General features: G+C 41.5%; 1 protein-coding gene across 1 annotated transcript; it reads left to right on the top strand.

Moving 5' to 3' along the window:
• Positions 1-1,899: 1,899 nt before the first annotated feature.
• LOC123148473 (TBCC domain-containing protein 1) lies at positions 1,900-9,838 on the top strand. The gene is made up of 9 exons (XM_044567904.1): positions 1,900-2,451; positions 4,112-4,252; positions 5,061-5,465; positions 5,644-5,748; positions 6,132-6,272; positions 6,703-6,906; positions 7,348-7,434; positions 8,514-8,625; positions 9,451-9,838. The coding sequence occupies exons 1-9, from the start codon at positions 1,915-1,917 to the stop codon at positions 9,492-9,494; spliced, it is 1,776 nt and encodes a 591-aa protein (XP_044423839.1). The 5' UTR covers positions 1,900-1,914; the 3' UTR covers positions 9,495-9,838.
• The last annotated feature ends 16,285 nt before the right edge of the window (positions 9,839-26,123 follow it).

Raw genomic sequence — 26,123 nt, 5'->3', positions numbered from 1 at the left:
TGTCTAGCTCAATGTGTTTCCTTTTGATGTTCATCCTTGTTGGAAGGCTATTGTGTGCCAACCGCCAAAGGAACATGCGAACTTTCCCAGGCAGTTCTAGCTTCCAGATGTGCTGCCAATTTCCCATCACATGTCCCTGCCCGCTTGAGGATTCAGCGTCCTGTTGGCCCCTAGCTTCCTTCAGGCTCACACCCAGCTGGTAGGCAGATTTTACAGAGAAAATTCCCTTCCTGTCATAGTGCCACGCAGGGAAATCTTCCATGTCCGGTCGCACAGGGATTGCAAGGATGATCTGAGCATCCTCCTCGATGAAAAGCTCCTTCACCAACTCTTCGTCCCAACCTTCAGTAACAGGGTTTAGCAGTTCATTCACTGTGGTAACAATCGACTGGCCTTGCCGCATTACTGGCCTCCTGGTGGTGCCCCTCGGCAGCCACGGATCCTTCGAGATATTCACTTGCGTACCATCCCCTATGCTAGAGGATATACAGTTGGATAGCCTACATCCGCTGGCTGTCCATGAACAAATGGTTATCGTTGGGATTAGAGAGAATTCCTTATTTAACACTGTCTTAAATTTTCTTTCCTTATTTGACACTAAAAAAAATTCTTCCTTATCTAACACAAACTTTAAATTTTGTTCCCAATATAACACTTCTATTCATTTTTTGTGCAAATGGTGTTAAATGGCACAGGAAATGACAATTATGCCCTTGAACATCTATTTGGTCCTTTTCTTTGTTCTGGTGTCTTATACGGGTGGGGTCCACAGTTAGTATAACAAAATAAGCAGACTACTAACAAGTAGCGCAAGTAAGGATCGGGTACGTACGAGTACATACACGGCTAGCTGGCTAGGGACGAGCATTAATCCAGCTGCTTGTGTGTTTGTGAGCTAGCTTTCTCCTGTTGTACGCTAGGGTGTTGGTAATTTCGTGTTTCCTCTGCCAAACCGTCATATTTGGTGCTCCAAAACTCCAATCCCATGAAAATCTTTTGCTTTTCTCTGTCGCCATCTTCTCCGGCGCACTGCACCGTCGAACTGCTTGATGCACGCCGGCCGAGCAGCAGGTGTTAGAGTGGGACTGCATGGTGTGGCATCAAGCAAGCTTTGCATGTTGTGCGTTCTTCCTAATCAATCTGCTTCGCGTACGTATCGTTCATCCATTGACTGTGTGGCTTCGTCCTAGATGGACGCCATGGCGTTTGCGCCCGGCCAGCCGGAGATGGATAAAATTGGAGTAATTTCAGTTAAATTCATAATTTAAGATGCTACAGTTACCATAAAAGGCAGACCATTGTGAAGGGTGATTTTACCACTGTCTAGAGTTGACTTGGATGGTTACTATAGGCGGGCAGGTGCCTGAAGTAGTGTACAACCCTTAGGTGCTTCTAGCGCCAGGGGTAAACTTGTCATTTCACGTGTCATTTAACACCATTAGGTCGAAAATTGGACGAAAGTGTTATATTGGGAACACAATTTTAAGTTGGTGTTAGATAGGAAAACAATATTTTTCAGTGTCAAATAGGGAAACTAAATTTAAAACAGTGTTAAATAAGGAATTCTTTCTTGGGATTAACCCGCATTAATCTTGGCCGTTGAATAACAGACTCCGCCCTGCACTCCCTCCATTCGTGACATCACCAAGCAAATGCCACATGACCCCGATGCTGCCCCTGTATTCCCGCCTCACACGCTCCAGCTCACGGTGACATGCGGACCCACACCCCGACCCCACCAGCCATAGACACTGTCTTCCACGCCCAGCCCAGACCGTCGCAGGACAAGGAAAAAAGCGAGGAAAATTTTACGCGAGCGGCGAGCCCATCGTTCCTTTCACCGTCTCTCCCCACCTTTCCCTCCCTCCCAGATCTCCCCACCCGCCTCTCCCTCGCTCCCCACCCCGCGCTGCAATGGCCGACGAGCCCCTCGACGCGTCGCCGGCGCCCGCGGCCCCCGCCGCGGCGTCGGACTCCGCCCCCGCCCCCTCCCCCGCGCCGGCCGCAGCCCCCGCAGCCGCGCCCGCGGCGACCGCGTCCCTGGTCCTCCGGCCGCGGCGGGAGTCGTTCGAGCACGGGCTCCTGCCGATCCCCAAGCTGGTCTTCCCGGAGGGCACGCTCACGCAAACCCTAGCGCAGCTCAAGGCGAAGCTCGCGGCGCCGGGGCCCGGGCGCGTGGGCGCCGCGGCGCTCGCGGAGGCGCTGCAGATCCCCGCCGACCAGGCCGCGCTCGCGCTCGCGACGCTCGCCGCGGTGCTCCCCGGCGACGACGACGGCCCCGCCGCGGACGGCGCGTGGGAGGCCGACCTCCGCGACGTGCTCCTCTTCCTCTACATCCAGTCCTACAAGCGCCTCGTGCCGCGCGCCCACAAGGACTCGCCGTCCGTCGCCGACATCTGGCCATCCACCTCCGCCTTCGACGGCTACCTCTCCGCGCTCTCCCCGATCCAGGTCAGGCCCCGATCAACCCCCCCTTCCCGGCCCGATTGCTTGTGGCATGATTGCTGCGTGTTTGGATTGGGGAGCCCCCGACCGATTACTGTCTGGTACATGGTTAAGAAATGACAACCCGGTGATATATCCATTACTGAAATGACGAGCATGAGAAACATTTGATTTTCCTTTGCTCCTCAGCGTTACTTTGTTAATCAGTAATGCACATGTAGCTCCATTTTTGTGCACTGTATGGTATTGGTGTATGGTAATGTACTCATACTTCTAGACACCGCTCTTTCTAGCTGCTGGGAGTTAGTGGCTAATGGGGTGTTTGATGATTCAGTCAGTGATCAGGGTGATTGTTAGTTACACTGAAGTGTGATATTCCTTGTGCATTTTGGGCCTTTTTCTGTGGTCGACTACAGTGTGTTTTGCAGTATTTGACTGGTAATAATGTTGTACTTCAAAATACACCTTTCCCAGCTGCAACTTTACACCACCAGACATGTCAAAAAAAGAAAACTTTACACCACCACGCATCTTTTATACTCCACGATCATATCTCTCTTTATAGAAGGCAATTTTGCCCATTGTTGAAATTTCCTATCCAAATGCTGTTTTTCCCGTGAGCTAAGAAGCACCAACACGGGGATACAGACCACAGGGATATGCGATATGGCATTTTCCAGAAACAGCCAACAAGTATGTATAAATAGCTGAAAAATGTTGCATGTAATCAAGACAAAAAGATAATTTTAAGATTTCAGATCGAAGTACTACCCCATATCTTGCCTCCCTAGCCAGCAGCTAAAATACATCTCACCCAGTGTCTTAGATGGCATTTGTACCTAGCCAGCAATGACAAGGTGGCGGCAAAGAGGAAAGCCCGCAACGGCCAGCAACAGCTAACAAGAGCAATGCAGATGTGGATGTGAGATCCCGGCAGTGTCCTGGTCCTGGCTGTCGCCGCCTCTTCTCCAGGCGCATGGCATCGTCCACTTAGGGGAGGAGGAGACATTGTTGGCAATTACAGGGGAAGACATGGATGGCACTGGCCACCGGACATGGAGGATACGTCGCCTGTCGACGAGCAAGAAGATCCCGGTGATGGTGCAGTTGTGGCTCTCGCCTCTTCTCCAGGTGCAGGCTCTCGCACGACTGGGATCGCACGACTGGGAGAGCCTGGAGGGTGGCTGCTAGAAGCAACTCTACTCTAGGTTTAAGCTCAACATGTGTCCCAGCCGTGTCTTCCAAGTATCCCGACCGCCAGGGCATCACATTATTTTTAAATAAAAAAGGAGGGGATACTTAGGGATACGCGTATCCGTACATTTCTCTGTATGGCCGTATCGGTGCTTCAGAGCCTGCGAGGGCCTTTAAAGTGCGTTGTTTACATGCATCATGCTATCCTCCACTCCAAGTATGCAGTTATCATACGTTGTCCAGAACAAAATTTAAAGGCACTATTTTTCATGACAGTGAGTTATGCAAGCACGGGCTTGTGCTACTGTGCTCCTTTTCCACGATTACTACTCAGTTACAATTACATTTGTCTCCTGTTGCCATTACATGCAAAGCACAAGCTGCATTTCTTCTGCCTAGATTAGGCAGAGATCCACAACATCTACTTTTGTTAGTTGTCAAGCAGATCCTTACTATTTATCTTCTATTGCAGCTTGTACGCAGTAATAGCCGTCGGTTTATGCCTTCGCAAGCAGATGAAGAAGCTCATCAGTTATCTTATTTACAAAAGCATATGGCCAATGTTTTAACTCTTTTGGCAGATTCTGTTGATGGAGAGGGTGATGAATCTATGGTCAGTATCAATTAATCTGTAACAAGTTTCCTTTAAGAAATTCAATATTTTGTGTGACAAAGTTGATCACTTTTGTTCTTTGTCAATAACATTAATGCACTCTGATCAATTCCCCTACTCGAAGGTCATCATGTCAAGCAGTAACTTCAGATCTTAAACAGTGTGTGTAGTAGATGTAGGGCACAATTTTGAATAAAACTGGTAGAATACCGGTAATACTTGGTTTCCTGACAATAATACTGGTAACTGAATTGAAAAGAAGGCACAACTACTTTGTGTAACCCCTGCCCGATGCTCATGGCCACTGAAATCAATGAATTAACAATTAAATAATTAACCCAAGCAGTGCAAGTGCATGCACGTCAAAGGCTAGAAGCCTCATCAAACAAATAAAGGAACTGCAAGGATCACAATTGTGTGGTGAAGACATTTAAGGATGAAAGTAGACAAGATATTCATATTCCTATGGGCTGTTGAGGATAAGGTAACCTGGGTTGGTCATTCTAGGAAGCACATATGATGGAATATATCTGTAGATTACTTTGCAAATGCAAGGCACTTTCGATGAATCGGATCTTAGATTGAAGGAAGAACAGAGCTAGTTCATCTTCTCTGCAGTACAAAAGATCTTGATATATACCATCCATGGTTGTGTATGATTGCAGAACAAAATTATCCACATTACTGTCATATAGGAGTAAATGAAATAATCTCGGCCGCATTGCTGTGTGATATACTCTTACTCTGAAAACTCCATAGAGTAGAGTAGTATAGACACTAACTGTCATTTGTATTTCTCTATATGCAGGTACTGACAATGGAGACTTTTGAGCACCTTGGATTCTTGTTGCAGTTCTCCGAAGGAACTCCTTTAAGCCAAGCTGCTCCATTTTTTGCGAATTCTGATCTAGACATGCCTGCTGCTCCTGTTCCGGCTACTCAAGTTCATGACTGGATTCTGCAGAATATAGCTTCTTCCTTGGAATATACTGCAGAAAAAGCTATAACCAAGGAAAACAATCAACGGAGTGTATCTGATCCTGATGTGGCAATGGCTGATGCTGTCACAAATACAAGAATCCAGAGCAGCTCATCAACTGGTGCTTCTGTGCAAAACAATCCTGGATACTACCGAAATACATCTTTTGTGGAGGGTATCTCCAAAACTTCTGTTGTCAAACACGGGTCTGATATTAAAGGGCATTCAATAAAGGTACCCATGTATTAGTTTTTAGTAATGTAAGTTGATATCAAGGTTTACTGAAGATGATTTGTTCTGTGATTCATATCTCGGTTGAAATTCAAGTAACATAAAGTGTCTATTTAAGTAAGGGAATTCCAAAGCTGAGTTTTGTGACCCTTCCTACAAAAAATTAATTGTTTTTTTGTAGGTTTTGAACTGCCATGATTCTGTTATCTACATCCTAGCCCCTCTCAAATATGCTACGGTGTATGGATGTTCGGACACAACTGTTGTTCTTGGTGCTATTGGCAAGGTATGTATGTGATGTAATTTTACTATCCATATTTCTATTTGAATGCATCAGGCAACATAATGTTATTCATAAGACTATTGTTCTTATATTCCAATGCATAGTTTTTAAGTTCTACTTTATCCTATATTAATTATTATGCACATAGAAATGGTATCTTCAATTACATAGTTTCAAGCCCACGGTTAAAAAAAGCGCTAGGCGTTAATTGTGTGTTTAGTCACTGCCTTGCGCTTTTCTAACCAAAGTGCACGCTTATGCGCAAATGTGCACATTAAGCGCTAGGCTTTTTTTTCCTATCTCCTAGGGCCTATGCGCGCTTAAGCGCCCACCTAGGCCCACCTTTTTAAACTATGTTCAAGCCTAATATTGTTTCATGCTGTCAGGTGGTAAAAGTTGAGCATTGTGAACGTGTGCAAATAGTTGCGGCTTCTAAAAGAATTTTTATTGCCAATTGTCGAGAATGTATCTTCTACTTGGGAGTAAATCACCAACCACTTATTGTGGGGGACAACCATAAATTACAAGTGAGTATATGTTTATCCAATTATTGTTATCATCTGATGAAGTGTACAGTACCACATATCCTTGTTATAAAAGACAAAAAAAACTGTATGAACAGTGGGATTCAATTATTATTTTCATCTGATGAAATATACACTACCGCATATCCTTGTTATAAAAGACCAAAAACTGTATGAACAGTGGGATCAAACTTTGCAAGCATTTTAGATATATACGAGGCACAATATGTTATGTTTTCCCCATTCCTGCACATTTGGAGATCAAAGAGGCACCCTTTGGAGCACTTGTGAAGTTTTAAAGTCAATCCTACCAAATGTAGAAGACTAGCATCTATCCTGCTAAATTATAACAGCAAAAGTTGATGATGGACCTGTATTATTTGATATTTACTGCGCACTTCAACAACAATTTTCTTACCTCTTGTTTTAACAGGTTGCTCCATTTAATACTTATTATCCACAACTTGGGGAGCATTTGGCACAAGTTGGTGTGGACCCTAACGTCAACAAGTGGGATCAACCTTTTGTGCTGGGAGTTGTTGATCCACATGATTCATTATCTCATCCTGCAGGGGTTTCTGATGTCCAAGCCGAGTCTGCCACTTGTCTAGATCCTGATCTATTCACAGACTTCATGGTATGGAAATATGTTATTTACCTAGATTATTGCAGCTTAAATAAAGATAAACTAATGAATTCCATGAAAATCTTTGTTTGTTTTGCCGAGCAGATCTCAGTTCTCAATCTATTGGTGTATGTCAACTTGTTGTATCTGATGCGTCCACATTAACCTTATTATTTCCTTGTCCGTGGCAGTTGTAGTAATAACTGAGATGTCATTTTGACATATTTCTCAGTTGTAACTAGTTAGTTGTCACTTGGCAACAGTGAATAACCTGATGCTGAAACTTGTTATATTATTGAAGATTCACAATGTTATTTTTTCCATGGTTTCTGACCAGCCAAATATTATTTTTATTGGTTGTGCTGTAGTAATGTAGAATTCATCATGCAATACATTTTACACTGTTAATCTTCTCTGTATTTTTTTGACTGATTGGCTAATATCTTTCTGCAGATTCCTAGTTGGTTTGAGGCAGAAGGTCCTACCAAATACAATCCATTTACGTTACCTGAAGTTTACTGGGCATCACAGAGGAAAAAGGTTCATCTGCAATCCAAATTCATTTTTGCATCATTTACTCGTTAGTCATTACAAAGTACAAACTAGGACAGTTATCTTGGACATACTTGCACAATTGTGGGATTTGATTAAAGCAGGCACACACTGTTTATTAAATTACAGTATTTATATAGTGGAACGTGGTGCTTGAGTATGTCTGGAGCAGGAAGGATCCGAAGTTGTTGTAGGAATTAGTATAGATTACCCTGAACTTTTGGGGTTCGGTCACTTAACCCCCTGAATTAAATAACCAGGTATTTAGAAGCTTCACAATTGGAGCAAGATTACGTGGATCAGTTCTGCCATTAAAAATACCACAACTAGCCCTTTCACTGGTCAGCTCTCTCCTAACAACTGGCCACAGCTGGAAAATTATTCACTCCAATTCTCTCAACTCTCCCCAACTCACCGCTCTTGCTAGTGGTCAGAGGCAGAAGTCCCCAATTGAACCCTTAACTCTAAGAAAAGTCCGCTTTTCAACTCTAAACTCCAAAATCGTTTCGGATTGCACAATTAACTTTTTCATTTGAAAATATCTATTTAGTATGATGATTAGGCTTGCAAAGTTTACGTCACCTACACCACTCTACGCTATCTTGAAGTAAACCAGGCTAGGGGGTTATTTTCTCTGGTTTGGAGCTGTAGGGGCTAGAATACCCTGTTTTTCAGATTATGGGGTTAAGGCTGTAGCATTGATATTAAGGGAGTAACTTGGACTTACTTCTTGAATGTAAATATGTAATATTAATTTAGTAAGGGTATATATATGTCAAAACCGTTGCCCTTTCGTCAACCACCAATGTTATTTGAATTATTGCTGATTCAGATAAGCACAATGAGCTGAAAGCTTGAAATGAATATGTATTTCCTGGTAGGGTTTTGAGGTGCTGGCTTGGACTTAGTGAGTCCAATGTTGTTTGGAACAGTGTGATTAGTTCACTCTCTTGTTATTGTCTGCTGCTCATTATGTGATAACATACTGATATGTTAATGAGTGTATTTCACATATCTTGATATCTTATATATTTCTAAAATTTGGTTTCCTTGCTGCACTTCTTCAGAATGCTTCTCTGGAAGACATTCAAAAGAATATACGAGAGCTGGAGCTTGATGATAACCGGAAAAAAGAATTGGCATGTGCCCTTCATGCTCAATTCAAGGACTGGCTATATGGTAATTAATTCCTTTATTGACATTACTGTGATGATAGATTAATGCTTGTATATTTGTTTTTTTTCGTACTTGTCTCCTACCAGCTTTTGACTTGACGCCCTCTCTTTTTTGAGGTCTGGCAGTTTTTCCTTAAGTCCATGATACTGTAATTGGCTATCTCATGGTAATCCGTGAGAACTTGATTTTCGTGCAATATCCGTTCTAGTTAGTTAGTGGTCATTGAAAAATGATCTTACATTGTGCATTATGGTGGTTAATTATGACTTCAAGCAACGATCTGGCACTGCCTTTTCGAGAGTCATTACCATTGATTTCTACATATGTTTAGAACTGCACATATTGTAGTCATCTTTGTTTTTCTATTAATAATATTCTACTGACCGTAACCACTTTCTAGAGAACAACTGATGATCTCACTGCTAAAATAAAACAAATTTTAAAAATGGTTCTAGATCCCTGTTTAGGATTCAGGATTAGTCAAGTTCGTAATTTGGGAGACTTGGACAGGACTAATGCACTTCTGATGCTTGCCATGGTTAGTCCTGGTTGCTTTGTTCTTCATTCCTGAAGTGATGTTTACAATATTTAATACAGTGATGAGAATGTGCTTCTTGGTTTGTTCTTTCATTTGAGTCATAAATTGGTAAACTTAACCAAATGAATTGGTATTTGTTACCGAAGTAGCAAACTCAACTATATGACTACCTGGTCCTTATATCTTCAGTTTCCACCATCAAACTTCTTTTCACTGCAAAAATTGTTTCCTTTACTCTTGAAATGAAGTGTTGGGAGTTAACAATTAGGTGTTTTAAATCTTGTGTCCAGCTTCAGGAAATATCCGCCAGCTTTACTGTTTGCAAGGCGAATAAGCATATATGATCTTCATCCGTAAGTGCTTAGGCGCACCTGTGAAGATTGTGCATCCTTTTGCCCGTCCCCTTCCATAGTCCAGTCCTGTCCATCCGACCGCATCGTCCACGCTGACTTCTCGTCGACTGAGCTGATTCAACCATGTAGTGTTTGTCAATGTAAAAGAAATAATGTACTGCCCGTTTTGTCTATTAATTTTGATCGGCTTCCCCTTGTGTTGGTTGTGGTTGGTGCAAGGATCCAAATGGGGGTTTGGTAGTTTCATATTTATATCCTTTGTAACATATACGACCATGAAAGCAGTTACTCGATTCTTTAGTGGAAATAAACATTTTTTTGCTCATCAGTATGGCCTATTTCTATTTATACTGTAAATGCACACTTCAAGATTGGTGTACTGAGTAAGCGGTATGCAAACGTGTTCGCTGTGTATGTTTTGCACTCTGTTTGCCCTGGAGATTTTTGCCCAAGACTTCTAAAATTGTTAATCACACCAGGCTACATGTTCACGAGTTATATGCTAATTTATAGAGCGCTATCAAATACACCCTATGTTCCTAAATACACCCTATGTGCCAAATCGTCTTACATTTAGGAACAAAGTGTGTAGTACTTTATTAGACCAAAGTTGACATCAAGATCTCCATGAATTAAAATATCCATGTGCCATCCTCTCCGCAATGATGTCCCCGATTTGCATAGCCCTGTATGCCCTATTTAAATGGCCTCACTAGAGCTTCACAACCTTCATTGTTGTTTGCAATGCGTGCACGGGCGGACCCACATAACAATAGCTTTCGTGTGTGACGTTGCCGAAGTAGCAAAGTAGGCACACAACCAAAATCTCTTTTCTCTTTTCCTTCAGAAAGATGAGATTGATGAAAACGGCAAATTGATGAGATTAGCAAATGCCATGCGTATATAAATGCCGATGTGGGAAAGGGAGACACCGAGAATTCAAGTTAATGGCCCATGAAATATTATATCAACTGGCGTCCTCAGGGTTGCACTAGTAGTACATGAAGCGCCGTTTGGTGGGTGCATGGTTGCATTAGTATTCCGCCAAATCGTGCTTGCTGGGTGAATGGATCTCTTTGTGAGTTATGTGTCCCATCAACAGTGTATGAGTGTATTCTACACCGTGAATGCAATCTCACAAGATAGGCTTTCAACTTAGGGATATATAGATTAGATGTGTTACCAGCATATGGTTGCCTATACTACCATGTTGTGCATATCTAGTGAAACCCAATTTATTAAGAATTTGATATGCATTTTGTTATGGATTTTAGCTCATAAACACTAGTTGCAACTCGAGAAATTGCATCAGTAGACCCCAGCCAAACCATACAGGCCTAAGATGAAGGTAGGTTGAAGCTCTATCAGAGTTTTGTTGTAGATTTATGTGATTAGGGAACTGATGAGATTCATGAGTTGTATGATCAAGTATTAGTGAAAGGACATGCGGTGCCTCCATGTGTGGTTTTGGTAATTGATGACATTCTCTATGGGCTAATGGTTGCATTGAGTTATATTTGAAGGATTTGTCCATAGACACTTCTTAAAGTTCATGTGTTGGTTCTAAGGAGTTTATGTGTTGACCAAGGTGCTATTAAGGAATTATCCAAAGATTGGTCATGTGAGAATTGATCTTATTGCAAGCATGTCTTGAAAAAGAAGATTGTGTGATCATTCATGCTTACCTTCAAGGCATCATCCAAACGAAGAGAGTTGGAAAGGTTCAAGGTTGATCAAGACTAAGTCAAGAGTGAATCAAGTTGATCAAATCACAAAGCGTAGAAGATGTACCGAGAGGGATGAAGTGATCCCATGGTATGTTAAGCATTGACCATTACGCTTTGTGTACTAACCCATAGTCTTCGTGAGAGTTCTTTGTGGGGTTAGGTTGCGGTGTGCACGTTCAAGTGATGCATCACGAAGAGATCAAGTGCTTGAAGATTGCCGTCCATTGTGGTGACAACGGACTTGTGAAGATGTGCCGAAAAGTGGCTCACTCATAATGGAGTATGGGGGAGCAATCTACTAGTCTTCACCGAGCCAACACAATCAAGAAATGTGGTCCTACTTGAGGAAGTCAAGATCGTCTACATCTAGCTCAAGTGGATTTTGTGCAAGGCAAAGGTTTGGCCTTGATAGGTTCTCCATTTTACTGGTCTTATGGTGGTAGTTTGGAGACCGAGTTATAGGATCGTTTGTCGTACTATCAAGGGGGGATCCCAAGTGAGTAGCTTGATCGTATCGTTCGTAGATAGCTCAAACCATTGCATGCTTGCATCATCTTTCTTGGTTCTTGTTTGGTTTTCTCCTTGTGAGATTGGGAGCTTATGGTCATCTTCTTGACAAGCTCGAGTTCATCGAAAATGGAGTTCACATGCTTTTTCTATTGCGTTTTCGGTGTTGGAGGTTTTACCAGTCTTATTCGAGGAAGGGTTCTCACCATTTTCTTATGGGACTTTTCTAATTTGCTTTTTATTGTTTTTTATCAAGATTGTGTTAGCCCTTGTCGCTAGCTTTCCAACAAACTTGGTTTCGTTGAATTCAGAGTCCGTTTGCAGAAGTTGTGTCAGTTTTGGTGTCCTTATAAAAGCTGCAGCGGTAGTACCGCTTGGAGGGGATGTAATTTTTTTATTACCGCTCTTGGGAGCGGTACTACCACTTGAGTGGTACTACCGCCGCTACTTCCGTGGCTACTTCCGCTCCGGACCAAAAACTCGTCACAAGTCCAGCGGTGGTACGCACGGATGTATTTTTTTAGTACCGCTCGCAAGTAGTAATACCGCTACCCTTTGAGGTTGTACCGCTACCCCTAGCGGTAGTACCGTGAGGACGAGCGGTAGTACCGTTCTGTTCGGGCTGTGAGCATAACAGTTGGTTTTCCCCACCTATAAAAGGTTGTATTCTTCCCCAATGAACCTTATCTTTTGAGCTCGTGTTCTTTCCCCATTGTTGACCTTCATCGAGCTTGCTATATCTCAATCCCTCTATGGATTCTTGCTAGTTTTTGAGAGAAAAGAGAGAGGAGATCTAGATCCACTTTTCCACCGATCACTTTCTCCTCTATGTGAGGGGAACCCCTTGAATCTAGATCTTGGAGTTCTTGGTGTTCTCCTTCTTGTTCTTCCTCTCATTTTCCTCCCTAACATTAGTTGCTTCGGTGGGATTTGAGAGAGAAGGACTTGGGCACTCCGTGCTCCCTTGCCATTGCATTTGGTGCATCGGCTTGAGTTCTCCACGTGATATGTGGAAGTTACAAGTTGAGAAGCTTATTACTCTTGGGTGCTTGGTATCCTTGAGCTTGTTCCTCTTGGGTGCTTGGGAGCCCTAGACGGTTGGTGGTGTTCGGAGCTCAATCATTGTGGTGTAAAGCTCCGGGCAAACGCCGGGGTCTCCAATTAGGTTGTGGAGATCGCCCCGAGCAATTTGACAGGTACCGGTGACCGCCCCAAGGGTTGCCAAAGTGTACGGGTTCGGTGACCGCCCCCAAGGGTCTCCATTTGTATGGGTTCGGTGACCGCCCTCAAGGGTCCCTTAGTGGAATCACGACATCTTGCATTGTGCGAGGGCTTGAGGAGATTACGATGGCCCTAGTGGCTTCTTGGGGAGCATTGTGCCTCCACACCACTCCAAACGGAGATTAGCATCTGCAAGGGTGTGAACTTCGGGATACATCGTCGTCTCCGCGTGCCTCGGTTATCTCTTACCCGAGCTCTTTACTTATGCACTTTACTTTGTGATAGCCATATTGTTCCTTGTCATGTATCTTGCTATCACATAGTTGTTTATCTTGCTTAGCATAAGTTATTGGTGCACATAGGTGAGCCTAGCCGTTTTAGGTTTTGTGCTTGACAAATTAACCGCTAGGTTTATTCCGCATTTGTTCAAGCCTAAACCATAATTATTTTAAAGCGCCTATTCATCCCCCTCTAGGCGACATCCTCGATCTTTCAATTGGTATCAGAGCCTCGTCTCTCGTGTTTAGGCTTAACCGCCTAGAGAGTAAAGATGTCGACTAGGGGATTAGGATTCTCTGACACTCTTAGTTTCGATGACACAATTTTTGATGTTTGGGTAATTCACATGCTTAATCTCTTTAGGGTCATGGACCCAAATTTAGAGCGAATTGTAGATATGGGATTTTCGCCTCCAAAGGATCCCCAAAGATTATATTTAGAGGATGAGAAAAACTCTTATCTCAATGCTCAAGCTTCTAATATGCTTTTCGATGCTTTGAGCAATGTAGTTATATTTCAACTCATGTCGTTCCGGGATGCTCATGAGTTGTGGACAAAGCTTCAAGATAAATATGGGGTGTCCAAGTTTTGTGGGGATGATTGTTCCCCCTCCACCTCCAGTCGTGTTGTGTTCTCAACTTCTTCTACTTCACCTACATGTGGTTTGCCACAAGGTAATGACATGGTGAGTAGTGGTGTGCATTGCAATGATGATAGTGGGCTTAGTGTTGATAATCCTTCATCACTTTCTTATTGGAATGCTTCATCTTTGGACTTTAGCACTTCGAGCACTCCAAATGTTTCACATGCTTGTGTTGATAGTCCTTGCATATCTTGTAGAAATTTCTTGACTAAATCTCATGATGATATGCTTACTATGTCCTGTTGCCATGATAAAAATGCATCCATTTCCTCGAATTGTTGTGCTAATAATGTAGAGGAAACCCAACACCCCATGGAACAAGATGTGGTCTTGAATGGTGCTTCAAGGGATCCTACATCATCATCTATTGCAGTTTGCCTTATGGCCAGGGCTTCAAAGGTATCTCCCACTTTGAATCCTAATATATCTTGTGATGATATTGATGATGGCAAGAATGATGACGATGTTGATTATGATGAAGAGAATGATAATGTTGCCTCCTTAAATATTAAGGGGAAATGAATTTTAAAGCTCTTCTTAAGAATAAAATTGCTCATTCCAACTTCATGGAAATCATGTCTATTGCTATTGAGGGCAAGAAATATATTGATGAGTTGGAATCTCGTCTTGACAAGCATGAGGTCACCATTGATAAAATGGAATGTCATGAGCGTGATTACGCTAATGAGATTGCGGACCTCTCCCAAGCTCTTGAACTTGAACGAACCACCAAGGAATCTCTTGAGGAGACTTTTTCTCTAGAATTATCTAGAGTGAAGGAATCTCATGATAGAGCTCTTGAAGGTGGCCAATGTTTTTGAAACTAAAAATGAGAAGCTTGAAGTTGCGCATGCTAAACTCCTTGAGGACTCTAGGCACCTCGAAAATGGCTCAAGGGTCATTAAGAGTGAGCTCATCAAACTCACCAAGTCTCATGCTCAACTTAAAGCTTCATATTCTAAAGACATTGCCAAGTTTCCTTCTCCTCTTGCTATTATTGATGATGCTTGTGCTACTAACTCTATTACTTATGAAGCATCCATTTTGAAGGAGAATGTTGCGCTTCGGGCTCAACTTGAGTTGCTATCTAGCAATTATGGGAAATTGGAAGAAAGCCATGAAAAGCTCTCAAGCTCTCATGATGATCTTCTTGTATCCCATTATGTGGTAAAGATAGCTCATGAGGCCATGATTGCTAAGGTAACATCTAGTGAGCCTCATGTGGATACTAGCACTACTTTTAGTCAAAAATGCTATATTGCCTTGTGCTAGTCCTCGTGATTCATCCATGCATAACATTGGTACATCTTGTGATGAATTGCTTTCCTTGCCTTGTTGCTCTAACGATGAAGCTTATACTTCCTCTAGTGCTTGTGTTGAGACTAACCATGTAGAAGAAATCAAAGAGCTCAAGGCCCAAGTCACTTCTTTGAAGAAAAACTTGGAAAAGTGTCATGAAGGGAAGGCCACACTCAACAATATCTTGAGTGTGAAAAAATCCCCCAATGAAAAAGGTGGACTTGGATTCAACTCCAATAAGAAGAAGAAGTCCAAGAGCAACAAGAATAAGGTCCAAAAACAAGTCAAGAATCCGTCCAAGATCATTTGCTTCAAGTGCAAAATTGAAGGGCATCATGTTAGATCTTGCCCTTTGAAGAAGAAGGTCATCAGTGATAAGCAACAAGGGAAGCGGCCACAAGTTCATTCTCATGCTCAACCTCAAGTTGAAGAAAGGCCTCTTCCAAAGAAAACTCAAGCTAATGCTTCTCAAGTTTAGAAATCAAGTGAGAAGAAAGTGAAGAGTAGACGTTGCTATCTATGTCGTGAAAAAGGTCATGTTGCTTCTTCATGCACGAATGGTACCCTATCCAACCCTATTATAATTGTTGATTTCTATTCTCTCGGGAAGGATAAGGTTGGCAATGTGTTTGCCAAATTTGTTGGTACTCAAAGTGGTGTTAAGAAAAGAACCACTTGGGTAGCGAAGCCTATTGTGACTAACCTCTTAGGACCCAACTTGGTTGGGGACCAACAAGTTCAAATTTGATCAATATGTGTCTTTGAAGGGCATTAGAGACTTGGCTACATTATGAAGAATTAAGGGGACTTCATCATTCTTATTGTCTCAAGCCAAGTCAATTGGGTTATCAAGTTTCTATACTATATCCAATGTGCCTCCTTTCGGTAACTTGTACTCAAATTGTTTACATTGAAAGTTACTTGCCCCTTTGCATGTTTTGGCTTTGTTCCTTGCATGTGTTTGTATATGTGTGCTTCCAATTTGCTTATTTTGAGTAATCAAGTATGTGTATGTTGGTTTGCACTTCATGTATGTGTGAGTTGTGTTTTGAGCCTTTTGCATATTGTTTGTATCTTAATTGGCTCTTGTGAGAGATTAATGGAATATCCCATTGTGGGGGAGTGATGTGCTTTGTGCACCCCACAATCCTATAAATGTGTGTACATGAGGAATATCATATAGTATTGATATTACAAGATTATCTAGTCGCTATGTGGTATGTCTTCTCATGAGAAATTAAAATTTTAAATAGTCCATTAATTATATCTTGTTGAATCCTCTTATTGCCTCTTGTTAAATTTTTATTGGTATCACATTATGGGGGAGTAATATACTATGTGCATATTACAAGCCTAGAAAATGTGTACATTTGAGATATTGTCACCTAGAATTGATATTGTAAATTATCTTGTTCCTAGGTGGCATGTTAGCTCTACAAGTTGCAATTTGCTTGTGTTTGGTGTGAAGATGATGTTGGATATCCTTGTTATCTACCAACAGGAACTATTTCCAAATACTTCTTGTCTTATGACAATTGGTACTCACTTATGTGCGGTAGAAATTATTGATCATCTTTACATTGGCCTTTGCTTTTATTTGCCTTATCTCTTGCCTAGGATTGTGTCATCTCCCATTGTATTCCATACCACTTGTGGATATTGTTATTTCCTTGAGCTTGTCTAGTGTTTGTATAGATATAGTGAAAGTGGTGATCCCATCTTGTGCATTTTGTATTCAAATGCAAATTCTCTCTAATGCACAATGCTTGGGGGAGCTATCCTATTTTTCTTAGAACGCTCACCTTGTGATCCTTATCAAGTTTGTGTTGGTGGAATGAAAATCGTTTCTTTTTAGTACTTTGTGCCATCATGAAACTTTGTAGAGCACTTGGTTTGTTTGAAACCATTCTCTCGTTTGGGAGTTTGACATGTTTCTTTTTGCATGTATCAATGGATATCTCATTCCTAGATGTATCTTTTATGGATATCCTCCAAGTGATGATTTATTCATTTGGTATCTTTTCTTCACTTGGTATTTCTTTGTCATTTGGTATCGGTTCTTGAAAGTCTTGAGCATGCATATTAACTTCATGTAGTTTCCTCGGCATGCTTTCTTTCTTTGACCCTATATATAGGGGAAACTCCACCAAGTCTCAAATTGGATGAGATGTGCATGAAATTCATTTTCATATCTATATGCACATATTTATGTGGAGTTTGTCCTATGTATTGTTGGTTCTCTAGCTCCTTGGTCCCAATGAGTTTGGGTACCATTTTGTCTGTGTTGTTGGTCTAGGAACAATTGGAAATGCATTGGATGCTCGGCTCACTCACAAGGAAGGTGGTGTCACCATGTGCTTATTGGAGTCAAGCGAGGATGATCAATGAACTACTATCTACCTTTAATTGGTATCTACTACTTCCTTCTATTGATATCTCAGTAACAAGTATCATTATCTACTTCATGCACACATTTCTTGCATCAACCTTGTGTAGGTTGCATCATGGCATGTAATTCATTCTTTCTCGTGATACTTGTCTCCTTCCTTAAAGCATACCAACGATGATCTCTTGTTGCTAGTTGTGATGTCTTTGATGGATGTGTGGTTGGACTTCATTTATATACAATAATACCTTATCTAGCCATGTGCTATGCTTTCAAGCAAATATTTTATTGGTATATTTATGACTTCCTTGTGGATATCTTGTTCTTTCCTGTGTGTAATTATTTCGTGTGTACATCCTTCTTTTTGGATTGATATTCATCTACCTAGAATCTTATACACTTGAGAGAAGTTGCATTTCTAGTTGATATCCCCTTGTTTCACGCCCACAGTTTCTTTCTCTTGTTATTTCTTTGGTGGCTCCGTGAAAGTGTGTTCCTTGAGTGTGGGTCATATCTCGTTGCATCTTGATGCACTCTTGTGTGGTGAAGATCTTTTTCCTCATGCTTGTCTTGACGAGGCTTTGGTATCCCTCGTCTTGATGAGGCTTTCACTTTCTATCTTCACCATGGGTTGTCACAAGCTTTGTTGTAATTTCACCTTTTAGTAAGCTTGTCTATCTATTTGCTTGGTGTGTGTGGGAAGGACATGTCATGCACCTTGTATCTCCACTATTCAAGACTATGTTGATGCTTAATGCTCACCCTTACATTAGTCTTCTCAAGTGCTTTCCCATGACTCACACACATCATTTTGGTTGAGCCTACTCTTAAGTTGCCTCTTTTATATGTTGCTCAACCATTTGTTTGTCGCAAGTGCTAGGCTTTGTTTCCTACATGCTCACTTGCACTTGTTGTGAGTTTCTATTGATTTTCGGAGAGTGATGATCCTATTTTGTGCACTTGGTATCCTAATACAAATATTCTAAGGAGTGCACAAATCATGGGGAGCTTCACTAGTGTCTTTAGAACACTCCATTGCTCTCTTGCACTTGTCGTGAGGTTCTATTGATCTTGGGGGAGTGACGATCCTATTTTGTGCTCGTTGTATCCAATTACAAAACTAAATTGTGCACAAATCATGGGGAGCTTCTCTAGTTTCTCCAGAACACTCCTTTGTTCATACCATAATATCTTTTATTCATGTGGCACGTAGGATCATTGGTCTAGTTGGTTCAATTGGTATCTTTTGATAGCTTGCTTCAATTGGTATCTTTTGATTGCTTTATTGCTTGTTTATCTCTTTGTTATGTTTTTGTGGCATATCATTCTTTTGCAATCTTTGGGCCTCAACATAGTTTGTCTTCCTCCAAGTATTTACTGTTGGATATGTGTATTGCATTCCACTCTCTTGTTGAGAAATAGACAATTTATGGAGGAACACAATTTATTGGCCTTCTAAGCTTTTCTCCCATTTTCGCAATCGATGCTAATTGGGTAGAAGTTTCAGAGAGTTTTGTGGAGAAGTTTTCAGAGTTTTGTTCTTGCTTTGGTTTTGTTCCTAAGCTTTTGCATCTCATACTCATGCATTGCTTTGGTTTTGTTCCTAAGCATCTGCATCTCATACTCATGGATCATTGGTTGTTGCATTGCATGGTGATGCATAATTCCTTATATAAACTCTCTTGAAAGTGATTGTCATCAATTACCAAAATGGGGGAGATTGAAAGGACATGCGGTGCTCCCAAGTGTGGTTTTGGTAATTGATGACATTCTCGATGGGCTAATGGTTGCATTGAGTTATATTTGAAGGATTTTTCCATAGGCACTTCTTGAAGTCCATGTGTTGGTTTCAAGGAGTTTATGTGTTGACCAAGGTGATATTAAGGAATTATCCAAAGATTGGTCATGTGAGAGTTGGTCTTATTGCAAGCATGTCTTGAAGAAGAAGATTGTGTGATCATTCATGCTTACCTTCAAGGCATCATCCAAATGAAGAGAGTTGGAAAGGTTCAAGGTTGATCAAGACTAAGTCAAGAGTGAATCAAGTTGATCAAATCACAAAGTGTAGAAGATGTATCGAGAGGGATCAAGTGATCCCATGGTATGGTAAGCATTGACCATTATGCTTTGTGTACTAATCCATAGTCTTCGTGAGAGTTCTTTGTGGGGTTAGGTTGCGGTGTGCACGTTCAAGTGATGCATCACGAAGAGATCAAGTGCTTGAATATTTCCGTCCATTGTGGTGATAATGGACTTGTGAAGATGTGCTGAAAAGTGGCTCACCCATAATGGAGTATGAGGAAGAAATCTACTAGTCTTCACCGAGCCAACGCAATCAAGAAAGGTGGTCCTACTTGAGGAAGTCAAGATCGTCTACATCTAGCTCAAGTGGACTTTGTGCAAGGCAAAGGTTTGGCCTTGATAAGTTCTCCATTTTACTGGTCTCATGGTGGTAGTTTGGAGACCGAGTTATAGGATCGTTTGTCGTATCGTTCGTAGATAGCTCAAACCATTGCATGCTTGCATCATCTTTCTTGGTTCTTGTTTGGTTTTCTCCTTGTGAGATTGGGAGCTTATGGTCATCTTCTTGACAAGCTCGAGTTCATCGGAAATGGAGTTCACATGCTTTTTCTATTGCGTTTTCGGTGTTGGAGGTTTTACCAGTCTTATTCGAGGAAGGGTTCTCACCATTTTCTTATGGGACTTTTATAATTTGCTTCTTATTGTTTTTTATCAAGATTGCGTTAGCCCTTGTCGCTAGCTTTCCAACAAACTTGGTTTCGTTGAATTCGGAGTCCGTTTGCAGAAGTTGTGTCAGTTTTGGTGTCCTTATAAAAGCTGCAGCGGTACTACCGCTTGGAGGGGATGTGATTTTTTACTACTTCCGTGGCTACTTCCGCTCTGGACCAAAAACTCATCACAAGTCCAGCGGTGGTACGCACGGATGTATTTTTTTAGTACCACTCGCAAGCAGTAGTACCGCTACCCTTTGAGGTAGTACCGCGACCCCTAGCGATAGTACCGTGAGAACGAGCGGTAGTACCGCTCTGTGCGGGATGTGAGCATAACGGTTGGTTTTTCCCCACCTATAAAAGGGGGTCTTCTTCCCCAATGAACTGTATCCTTTGAGCTCGTATTCTTCCCCATTGTTGACCTTCTTCGAACTTGCTAACTCTCAATCCCTCTATGGATTTTTGCTAGTTTTTGAGGGAAAAGAGAGAGGATATATAGATCCACTTTTCCACCAATCACTTTCTCCTCTATGTGATGGGAACCCCTTGGATTTAGATCTTTGAGTTATTGGTGTTCTCCTTCTTGTTCTTCCTCTTATTTTCCTCCCTAGCATTAGTTGCTTCGGTGGGATTTGAGAGAGAAGGACTTGGGCACTCCGTGTGCCCTTGCCATTGCATTGGGTGCATCAGTTTGAGTTCTCCACGTGATACGTGGAAGTTACAAGTTGAGAAGCTTATTACTCTTGGGTGCTTGGTACCCATGAGCTTATTCCTCTTGGGTGTTTGGGCGTCCTAGATGGTTGGTGGTGTTTGAAGCTCAATCATTGTGGTGTAAAGCTCCGGACAAGCGTCGGGGTCTCCAATTAGGTTGTGGAGATCGCCTCGAGCAATTTGACGGGTACCGGTGACCGCCCCCAAGGGTTGCCAAAGTGTACGGGTTCGGTGACCGCCCCAAGGGTCACCATTTATACGGGTTCGGTGACCGCTCTCAAGGGTCCCTTAGTGGAATCACGACATCTTGCATTGTGCGAGGGCGTGAGGAGATTACAGTGGCCCTAGTGGCTTCTTGAGGAGCATTGTGCCTCCACAGCGCTCCAAACGAGATTAGCATCTGCAAGGGTGTGAACTTCGGGATACATCGTCGTCTCCACATGCCTCGGTTATCTTTTATTCGAGTTCTTTACTTATGCACTTTACTTTGTGATAGCCATATTATTTGTTGTCATATATCTTGCTATCACATAGTTGTTTATCTTGCTTAGCATAAGTTGTTGGTACACATAGATGAGTCTAGTCGTTTTAGGTTTTGTGCTTGACAAATTAACCGTTAGGTTTATTCCGTATTTGTTCAAGCCTAAACCGTAATTATTTTAAAGCGCCTATTCACCCTCCCCCCCTCCTCTAGGCGACATTCTCGATCTTTCAGTTAGTCTCATGCATATAAAATAAAGGTGGTCGTGACCCAAGCATAAAGGAGAGTTGAACACTACTGCATAATGTATACTAGTATGTATTAATGGACGACAAGGCAGAGGAATAGAGGGTAGACTGAGCCCTAATTTCTAACAATATTCTAGCATGTCATGCTTGTCAATGTAAAGTAAATAATTATACTGCCCATTTTTGCCTATTAATTTTGGCTTTACCTTTTGTTGGCTGCGGGTGGTGCAGTATGGTGGCTTATTATGACTTCAAGCAACGATCTGGCACTGTCTTTTCTAGAGTTATCACTATTGATTTCGTATATATGTGTATGAAACAGTACATAATGTAGTCATCTTTATTTTTCCATTGATATTCAACTGACCCTGACCACTTTTCAAAGAACAGCTGATGCTCTCACTGATAAAAAAATGGTTCAGGATGCCTGTTAGAATTCAGGATTAGTCAAGTTCGTAATTTGGGAGACTTGGACAGGACTAATAATATTGCAGTTCCTGATGCTTGCGCCATGGCTCTTGATTGCTTTGTTCGCCATTCTTGAAGTGATATTGACAATATTTAATACAGTGATAAGAATGTGGTTCTTGGTGCATTCTTTCATTTGAGTCAAAAATTGGTAAACTTAACCAAATGAATTTGTATTTGTTATTTAATTAGCAAACTCAATTATATCATCGACCTGGTCCTTATGTTTTCAATTTCCACCATCAGACTTTCTTTCACTGCAAAAATTGTTTCATTTGCTCTTCAAATAAACTGTTGGAGTTGATAATTAGTAGATGTGTTAAATCTCATGTCCAGTTTGAGGAAATATTCACCGGCTTTACTGTTTACAAGGCGAATTAGCATATACAATCTTCATCCGTAAGTACTTAGCCGCACCTGTGAAGATTGTGCATCCTTCGCCCGGTCCCCTTCCATAGTCTAGTCCCGTCCATCCGACTGCATCGTCCACGCTGACTTCTCGTCGACTGAGCTGATTCAACCTTGTAGTGTTTGTCAATGTAAAAGAAATAATGTACTACCCATTTTGTCTATTAATTTTGATCGGCTTCCCCTTGTGTTGGTTGTGGTTGGTGCAAGGATCCAAATGGGGGTTTGGTAGTTTCATATTTATATCCTTTGTAACATATACGACCATGAAAGCGGTTACTCGATTCTTTAGTGGAAATAAACATTTCTTTTGCTCATCAGTTTGGCCCATTTCTATTTATACTGTAAATGCACTCTTCAAGATTGGTGTACTGAGTAAGCGGTATGCAAACGTGTTCGCTGTGTATGTTTTGCACTCTGTTTGCCCTGGAGATTTGCCCAAGACTTTTAAAATTGTTAATCACACCAGGCTAGATGTTCACGAGTTACATGCTAATTTATAGAGCGCTATAAAATACACCCTCTGTTCCTAAATGTAAGACGATTTGGCAGTTCAAAATTATGTCTTACATTTAGGAACAAAGTGTGTACAGTCAGAATGATGTCCAAAGTTGACATCAAGATCTTCATGAATTAAAATATCCATGTGCCATCCTCTCCGGTCAGAATGATGTCCCTGATTTGCATAGCCTGTATGTCCTATTTAAATGGCCTCACTAGAGCGTCACAACCTTCATCATTGTTTGTAATGCGTGCACCAGCGGACCCACATAACAACAGCTTTCATGTGTGACGCTGCCGAAGTAGCAAAGTAGGCACACGACCAAGAGATGAGATGGAAACGGCAAATTGATGAGATTAGCAAATGCCATGTGTATATAGATGCCGATGTGGGAAAGGGAGACACCGAGAATTCAAGTTAATGGTCCATGAAATATTATATCAACTGACGTCTTCAAGGTTGTACTAGTAGTCCATGAAGCGCCGTTTGATGGGCGCATGGTTGCAGTAGTATTCCGCCAAATCGTGCTTGCTGGGTGAATGAATCTCTTTGGGAGTTATGTATCCCAGCAACGGTGTATGAGTGTATTCTACACCGTGGATGCAATCTCACAAGATAGGGTTGCAGCCCAGGGATATACAGATTAGATGTGTTACCAACATATGGTTGCCTATACTACCATGTTGTGCATATCTAGTCAAACCCAATTTATTAAGAATTTTGATATGCATTTTGTTATGGATTTTATCTCATTAACACTAGGTGCAACTCGGGAAATTGCGTCCGCAGACCCCAGCCAAACCATACAGGCCTAGGGTGAAGGTAGGTTGAAGAGCTATCAGAGTTTTATTGTAGATTTATATGATTAGGGTACTGATGACGTTCATGAGTTATATGACCGAGTATTAGTCTCATGCATACGAAATAAAAGGTGGTCGCAACCCCAAGCATAAAGGAGAGCTGAACACTACTGCATAATAGGAATAGAGGGTTGACTGAACCTGATTTCTAACAATATTCCAACGTGTCATGCTTGTCAATGTAAAATACACCCTCCGTTCCTAAATGCAAGTCTTTTTAGAGATTCCAATAAGAGATTACATACAGAGCAAAATGAGTGAATCTACACTCTAAAGTATGTCTATATACATCCGTATGTCGTTTATATTGAAATCTCTAAAAAGACTTATATTTAGAAACAGATGGAGTAAATAATTGTACTGCCCATTTTTGCCTATTAATTTTGGCTTCACCCTTTGTTGGCTGCGGGTGGTGCAAGGATCCAAACGGGAGTTTGGTAGTTTCATATTTACATCCTTTGTAACATATACAACCATGAATAGCAGTTACTCCATTCTTTAGTGGGAATAAACATCTTTCACACTTTAACTTGGCTCATTTCTATTTATACTATAAAAATGCACTATGAAGATCGGTATATGAGTAAACGGTACACACATGTGTTTGCTGCGTATCTGAGCACTCTATTTGATCCGAGGATTTGCACAATACTTTGAAAATTATTAATATAAGCTAAAATTCCTAGTTAATCATACTAGGTTACACGTTCGCAAACTATATGTTAATATAAGCTAAAATTCCTAGTTAATCACACTAGATTACATGTTCGCAAACTATATGTTAACATAAGCTAAAATTCCTAATTAATCACACTAGGTTACATGTTCGAAAACATAAGTTAATTAAAAGTCCATGCTATTGTCACTCGCTATCTCATGGTAATATGTGAGAACTTGATTTTCATGCAATATCCGCTCTAGTTAGTTAGTGGTCATATGATCTTACATTGTGCAGTATGGTGGATAATTATGACTCCAAGCAATGATCTGGCACTGGCTTTTCTGGAGTTATCACTATTGATTTCTCATATATGTGTTTGGAACCGTACATAATGTAGTCATATTTATTTTTCCATTAATATTCAACTGACACTAACCACTTTCTAAAGAACAACTAATGCTCTCACTGATAAAAAAATGGTTCAGGATCCCTGTTAGGATTCAGGATTAGTAAAGTTCGCAATTTGGGAGACTTGGACAAGACTAATAATAGTGCAGTTCTTGATGCTTGCCATGGTTCTTGATTGCTTTGTTCGTCATTTCTGAAGTGATATGGACAATATTTAATACAGTGATAAGAATGTGGTTCTTGGTGCATTCTTTCATTTGACTCAAAAATTGGTAAACTTAACCGAATGAATTTGTATTTGTAACCGAAGTAGCAAACTGCCACGACCGGTTCTCCGGACATAAATTTCCAGAAAAGACCGTCGTGCTCATCAGCCCCAGGATTACTGTTAGCTGATGAAGCTCCAACTTGATACAGAAATTCCAAGCAGAATACAACATATGTAGTGCAAGACCATTCTGGTCTGTGAGTACAACAAATGGTTTCTAGTGGTTGATGGCGGAAGCGGTCTGTGAAACATCAGTGCCTATGGGGCTCCATTTCCCACAGGAACAGCTGACCAGGTTAACTCCTATCTTCGCGAGGCTGCTATCTCCATTGTGTGGGTTCCGGGGCTGGCATCGCGTCGCTCCTCTCCGAGCAAGAAAGTCTGGCCAAGACAATAGCCAGGGACAAGCCGGTGAGTACTTTGAATGTACTCGCAAACATTAAGAACACAGGTATAATGTAACAATGATGTGCTAAAAATATTTTATGCTCATGACGTCAGTCACAAAAGATAAATGAAACTCTGATGCGTGCAAGCAAGTTATTTATAAAAATGCAATAACATGGTAGTATTAAAATTTATGAAACAAATAACAATGCAATGCCACAGTCGGGCGTCTTAGCGACACCACATAAAGGGCTTTTAAAAGAAATGCCACAGTCGGGCGTCTGAGCGACACCACAAAAAGGGCTTTAAAGGAATGCCACAGTTGGGCGTCCGAGCGACACCACATAAAGGGCTTTAAAAGAAATGCCACAGTCGGGCGTCTGAGCGACACCACATAAAGGGCTTTTAAAAGAA

Source organism: Triticum aestivum, chromosome 7A (assembly GCF_018294505.1).
Source record: "Triticum aestivum cultivar Chinese Spring chromosome 7A, IWGSC CS RefSeq v2.1, whole genome shotgun sequence".
NCBI lineage: Eukaryota > Viridiplantae > Streptophyta > Magnoliopsida > Poales > Poaceae > Triticum > Triticum aestivum.
This window is presented reverse-complemented; position numbering and strand designations above follow the sequence as displayed.